The sequence below is a fragment of the Aptenodytes forsteri genome, unplaced genomic scaffold (genome assembly GCF_000699145.1).
Source record: "Aptenodytes forsteri isolate BGI_AS27 unplaced genomic scaffold, ASM69914v1 Scaffold208, whole genome shotgun sequence".
Taxonomy (NCBI): domain Eukaryota; kingdom Metazoa; phylum Chordata; class Aves; order Sphenisciformes; family Spheniscidae; genus Aptenodytes; species Aptenodytes forsteri.
Genome location: NW_008794963.1, coordinates 175,218 through 182,349, shown reverse-complemented (window position 1 = coordinate 182,349; position 7,132 = coordinate 175,218). Strand labels below are relative to the sequence as shown.

At 34.2% G+C, this 7,132-nt stretch overlaps 1 protein-coding gene across 1 annotated transcript in view; it reads right to left on the bottom strand.

Annotated features, from left to right (window-relative positions):
* Nucleotides 1-7,132, bottom strand: part of DECR1 (2,4-dienoyl-CoA reductase 1) — a 28,012-nt gene that overhangs the window by 9,281 nt on the left and 11,599 nt on the right. The window contains exons 2-5 of the mRNA XM_009275497.2: nt 5,852-6,054; nt 4,825-4,882; nt 4,590-4,676; nt 1,938-2,085 (exon numbers count right to left, since the gene is read on the bottom strand). Of these exons, the coding sequence (XP_009273772.2) occupies nt 1,938-2,085; nt 4,590-4,676; nt 4,825-4,882; nt 5,852-5,973 (415 nt within the window). The 5' untranslated portion in view covers nt 5,974-6,054. The remainder of the gene's footprint in view (nt 1-1,937; nt 2,086-4,589; nt 4,677-4,824; nt 4,883-5,851; nt 6,055-7,132) is intronic.

The following is a 7,132-nucleotide window of genomic DNA, read 5'->3' as shown; positions in this document are numbered from 1 at the left end:
GCAGGGGGCTTGGAACTAGATGATCTTTAAGGTCCCTTCCAACCCAAACCATTCTATGATTCTATGATATTCATAAAATGGACAATATCTAACCGATTAACTCCTCTAATTCTGTAAAACTTTAGTGCATAAATAAATAACACACTAGCAGATTACAAATCCCTTTTAAATACCAGTACAAACTTAAGAGTCTAAAAGCAGAGCATTTATTATTTACTAAATTGAGTTTAATGTAGGTCATGCTGCAGACCTAAAGGATGTGCCAGTGTTCTAGTAACTGTCAGATGTATAGCATCCTCAGAGACTGTTCTAAAATATTTGCATTGGGTAGCATCTCCATCACTTCAGAAACTAAGGTCTCTGCTCAAACTTGTAAAACAAGCAAGTAAAAAGAAAATGAAGGTGGAGAATGAGAGGACAAACAGGTATGCCTGATTTACTTGCAAAAACATGTCTTAAAGAAAGCCTTAAATAAAGTCTTTCATACAAATGGAATCCCCTAGAAAGAAGGCATGCAAATAATAGCAAAAGAAATTCACATGTTTTGGAAGCTTAGAGGAAGAGAGACAGCATGAAGGTGAATGACTTCTGGATTTTGCCGAATATGAAGGTGGAAGCAAGGAAAGTAGTTTTTCATTCAACAGCGGCAGAGACAAAGGCATTTTTAAAGCCATACTTCATATTACTATAGGGAGACACTGCATGCAACTGGAAGGCCATAAAGCAAACTATTACAATAGTTTGCTATAAGGATACAGTAAGTCAGAGTTGGGGATGGGTTTTTCATGTGGGGATATTAGCACTAGAATGGTAGAAATGATTTTTTTCATGTGCTGCTAAAATATATTTGGGAAATATCTTGTCAACTGACCAAAACTGTTACAGACTTACTGAAACAACATTAACTTTATATTGTTATCATTAAATAGTATAAACCCACTGGGTACTTTTTGGAGAGGAGTTTTGAAGAAATTCAACTAATTCAAGAGTTAGAGAAATACAGTGCAAATACAAAAGGATTATTTCAACACAGTAGCTGTACCTAGGAAACAGGATTCAGAACTAAGGGCACATGGAAAACCATAATATACCTCACTGCTTTTAAATGCTATTTGAGATGATAGCATTCTGATCAAATAATAAGCTCAATGTTTTCCAATTCATAACTAGAAGATAATGTAAAATGAAAGCAGTTCTTTGTATATAATCTATGATATAACATAGAAGGGCATACGTTATCTTTCCCTTAAAGACAATAACCTGGTTAAGTAAATCTTTGGCTAAATAGTATATCAAAGAACTACCATATTTTTAAGGTAAAGCCAAAATATTGGATTAAACTCCTAGGTAGTCTAGAACTAAGAATTATACCTGGGAAAATAAAACCTAATACTGCTTTCAATTTTTAATTTCTTTTTCAAATTATCTCAAAGGTAATATTCCCTAGTGCTATTAGTCAAATACCACAGCTGTGAATTTTATTTATTTAAGTGTAGGAGGAAAATTTGAAGTGATATCCTGACTTGCTGTTCATTTAAACAAATGCCACATGTTCAGTTGCTCAATTAAACCACTATAGATATAGAAGACTCAAAAAAAATAACAGCATATGTTTTAAACAAAGCCTTATTTTTAAAATTTTAAAAACATTTTACAACTAGTACAAACTCTGCAATCAGATTTTTTTGTTCAACCTCATGGCCTCTGGGTCCAATTTTAAGGGCAGATTCTACAATGAAGTAATTGCTAGCCAGTTCTACTGTGTGATATTTAAGTATGGCTTTACTCAAAATGAAGTTTCTTTCTAAAAAAGATGTAGAATGTTAAAAATTGTGTTTCTTTTCAAACTCTCAAAACTGGCTATAATAATAGTAAGGCAAGGAAAGCAAGTAATAATATTATGTCACAATGTGTAGTTACCATTTATCTTAAGATACCTTTTTGTACTTTAACAAGCTCCTTTCCGATTTCCAGAGTTACAAAAGCAGTACCATTAAGTACAATATCCGTTATCGTTTTCCATGCATTAGCAGAAAGTCGTTCAGAAGGGGAAATAAAGTTTCCAGCTGCATTGTTTATCACAACCTGAAACACATTAAGGAAAACCTAAGTGTTAACTAAAAATAACTCTTCCTGAGAGAAAAGCAAAGAATTTACAAGGAACTTCTTAGTGTTTCCAGGTAGAAAAGTAGAAATATCCTCATCAAATGAAGGGCGGAGGGTGGGGTGGTCGTGGTGGAGAGGAGACAGGGAGAAAATAATCCATCAGAAATTTTAACATCTGCAGTATAGGTATGTATCAGTAACAGAAAATGAGCTCTATTTCCAAACTGCTGTAGTTACTAGTCTAGTACTGAGGAACTGTAAGTGTAGAGGGTGACTTAAGTCGCTATTTTCCATAGTGTCTCAAGTGCATTTTAAAAGAAAGTTTGTCCCCACCAAGTTCCAAGGTCACATATCTCATTTAACGTAATGGATGCATGGGAATAAAAGCAAAAGAAGTTCAGGTAACTTGATGACTAAAGTCTGGATTAACTGACTGTTGCTTAACAGGAAGTCTAATCAGTTGTGACAAAGAGAATATTATGATTTAGTGAACTGCAAGCAACCACTACAAAACTTTTTTTGAATAGACATATATCCATCACTTGTTGCCTTTCTACAAACAATAATTAGGCAGAGGATACTTTTGATACATCATCTGCTTAGCCCTTCAAGCTAGCAAGTTAGATATATTTTTTAAGGGGACTAAACATCACATAAGCAGTTTTTAAACCAAAACTTTTGTGGCCAGATCTTGTGTATTTAATAATAATATAATGTGCTGAATCAATAAAATGGTGTATTACTTATGGAATGGCACCTAGATTCATGTAGGTTTGCACATAAAACAGTGTCTTTGTCCTGAAGAACTTCTGGGCTAAATTAAGATATTAGAATTTTCAGTAACAAAACAGAGCACAGCACATATTCCATGAATATAAAACAAATAAAATACAAAAGCCATAAATTATACATATAAATGGCAAATACAATTTAAAGGCCTCCCCACAGTTTGAAGGAAAAAAAAAAAAATCCAAACACCTCAAGAGACTGAGGAGGTTACTTGAATCACTGAATAAATACAGCGAAGACACAATAATAAAACTAGTGAACTAAGGACTGCATGATACAATCTCTGAGGTATGTAGGTATATATGACTGCCAAAACAATCCATATGACAAAAGAATGATGGCTTTCTAATTGGGAGTAACAGTCTTGGGGACGGAATGAACAAAACAAAGCTAGAAGGAATACGATACTGCCATTAACTTCTATCTTTGAGATCTCACCTCACATGCACAGTGGCAATGATACCCAGGCTTGCAGTATTCATAAACATAGGTGTCATGTCTGTCACTAAGAGAAAAACTAGACAAAAAGAACTGAATATTCAATTTACTCTGCAGTCTCTCTTAAACACACAGAATATGTGAAATTAAAGAGAAAGGAAATGCTTGTAAAGAACAAGTCATGGGAAGTATTTATTCAGAAAATTATTGGTGTACTAAAAAAGTAATATATAGGAAGAAGCCTCCTCCCTCTCTGCACACACTTAAAACCTGGAGATTGTGATGTGCTTTGGCCAAAACCTGCAGTAACTAGTAGTCAAAATAATATCCAGAGTATCTTGTCTACAAATCAGGACAGTGAGCTGCCTTATTTTATAGCACTGTTATAGCATACAGCTGTGAGAAATAGTTTCTCCACTTCTTACCACATTTAGAATTCAGTAGGTTCTCTTCCATGTCTATACCAAGCTATTGGTGAACTCAAAGTGTCTACAATATACATATGACAGTTTTAAATCTACAGTAAAGTTTTAAATCTCACTGACTATCCTTTACATCGATATTAACATCCTCACCACACTTTCTATCAGCCAGCAGAATCCGAGTTGTTTCTCTCACGATCAAATCAGAATTTGGTGCCTATCATTGTTCAGACTCCACCAGACCACCCTTCTCGAAGCAACAGTCTAATGTAAAGAGCTCTGTGTTTTGTGCCAAACTATTAAAAAACAGATGCTTAGCTTGACTGAAGATTTTTTCCTTGATTTTATGAGAATTTAGTTTTCAAGTTGGAACCTTCTTTCTGTATTTTAATAAGCTAAGCAAGGACCAAAGATGTTTATGATTACTTCCATTTCTAATTTGTGAGACATTCTGTTAATAAGCAACAGGTGTAATTCGGTACCAACACAGGTAAGTCACCTTTTCAGAAGGATTTAAGGGCAATATTCTGTTCACTTAATTAATTCAAAGAATCCCATCATAATTGTCCCACTGTTTACAAAGAAAATGTTAGTCCTTAAGAGTAAGGACAACGACGTTTTGTCTGTTTGGCCACTAAGTATTTTAAGAACCACAGGAATAGAGTAACCAGTCTAACCGTGAATGATAGCTTTATCTTGAAGTACCGCCACTTTTTGTCTGGTGTCTCTTTAGACTCCATTAACTTTCTATCATAGTCATTTTCTTCATACCTACTATGCAGAGTATTTTCAGTAATGAAGACTGAAGTTCTTTCCTTTCACTAGAACACTTACATCAGGATGTCCTGCCACTTGGATTATTTCAGCAACAGCGTTCTTAACTGAAACTGGATCTCTCACATCACACTGGATGGCATGAACCTATATAATAATGGAAAGGCAGCTGTAAGACTTCAAACCTATATCACCCATAAATTAAACAAGCCCACAGAAGCACATAAATGCATAAAAATCCTATAACCATTTAAAGTATAATAACTAACATATTCACAATTCTGTAAAAATTTACCTTATTCCCTGTTTTAGAAGAAATTTCTTCTGCTGCTCCTTTCAAAACATCAAGCTTCCTAGAAATAAGTATACAACGTCACTAAATTTCAATTAAATGCAATTAAAATTCAGATTAATAAAATCTGATTATTTTTTCTGAGCAAATATGAGCTAAAACTTAAAATATGTGCGTGTGCACATGCAGGCTGCTGATTTTCATGAAAATTGAGCTTTAAGATAAAAACTATGTTTAGTCACTAACTTTCTGAAAGAAAATTTTAAATCTAAGTAATTTCTGGTTAGTGCTACTTCAAAGCAACTCAGAAGCGACTACAGTAAGAGACTATCTTAAGCTAATCAAATGTGGTAAGCTAGAAAAAATATTTTCATTCTGAGTAGATAACCGTAACAAACAGTTTTAGCTACTACTCTACTAGTATTTAAAAGGGAAATGCATATTCAGATTTAAAACTAAATATCTAAACCACTGTTTGGACGAATGTCACAACACTTTTCTTTATTTTGATTAAAAATGAGATTGTTTTTCTAGTCTTTACTGAAGTGCTACTTAAGAGAACTGTAGAAAGATCATCTTCATTAAGGGAAAACCAGGGCTGTTTTTAAAGTCGTTAGAATTAAGAAGAAGGGCTTTAATTCTTTATTGCAGTTCACTTCTGCATCAAGAACACCTGCAATAATACATTCAAAATGTTCAGTAACGGCCATTTACATTTTTTGTTTTCTTTTAGGCTTTAGTTGAATTTATGTCTAATATTCTGGGTTGTTTATTTTACTCCTGCATTTCATGGAAATGCGTTTAGTTTATTTCTTCCTACTGCTGGTTACACCATTACTCATTTGTAGATGGATCTGCAAGTTTCTGGTATTTACAATATGACATTATAATTTAAAAGTGTACTGAAATAGAGTAAACAAATTTATCCAGTTTATGAAGAAGAAAGCAAGATCCATTATGAAGAAGAAAACAGATCCATTCAGCATGCAGTACTAAATGAAAGCTCTAAAACGTCTTCATTAATATTTACCGGCTTGCTATAACACACTTGGCACCTAAACTGGACAAGGTTGTTGTCATCCCTTTGCCAATCCCAGTACCTCCACCAGTTATAAAGGCCACTTTCCCTTGAAAGGTATTTGGTGGCAACATCACTTTTTGAAGAGGTAAAAAGAAGGCAGCTTGCGGTGCACTGCTGTCTTGATGCAGCACATTTGGCCCACGGCTGAAAAACTGAAGGAAAAAAAGGGGAAGGTTAGTTTTTTCTCATTTCTGTATACAAGACTGTTATGCAAGATTAGATTTTCTTAGGACAGTGGAGGTAACAACCATAACTGCCTTATTATAAACTGAATGTAAGAATGATTAGATTGTATTACACGAAAACACACAGACCTTCACATAAATGCTAATACTAGACTAGGAAAGTACCTGAGCTATTTGTAGATGTTCCGTTCCAACTAGAGAACTATTGAAAAAAATATTTTAATAATGATTTTTGTTATTTTGAAACTTAGTTATTCTTATGTCTGTCACTTTTACTGAAGTGTGTGGAAAACGATTACCAACTAATTACAGACTCCCAGCAGGATTTAGGTTTCAGATTCATATATGTACTGTACTTTATGCATAAGGAGTTTAGCCTTAACAAATCCATGTGATTTTGAGATTACATGTGTATATATTTACAAACTCAAAAGCTTCAGTAGTAGCTTCAAGGCTTTGATGCTTTACTATTGTAGTCAACGAAACATTCTTCTTTACTGGAGAATGGGGCAGAATCAAACTCCATGAGACCTGTCCCAATCGTTACTGGAGCTGCTAAGCAAACCAATGCCATCTCCCAGACAAAGTTGTGCAAGGTTTGGTTATCAGCATTATACTCCGTCCCAGCAGAAATACCATTTACAGCAAATTAGCCCTCGATGAACTGGTCCTTGCAGAAAGACAAATGGTTGGTACGTGTTTAAAAACATACATGAAAAGAGAAGAAAATTCAGTATTGCATCTAGTGATCCATGTTAATAAGAAAACATCCCATCAATGCAATCAGAAATCTGTGATGTCACCAAGAAAGTCGCAGCAAAAATAGCCAAGAGGATATTTCTAGCATCCTAAAACAGTAAACTAACTCAAGCTCTAAACTAAATACTAAATTAAATGCTTTGGGACAGCAGCGTTACAGTAACGATTCAAAAATTGCCAAATTATTTAGAATACAAAAGTTACCTTAACTTGAAGCTTCAAACACTTTTAAGTATGACAAAAAAATGGACTATTTTTATTTTTGAAGAGCTAACGAGGAGAGGTG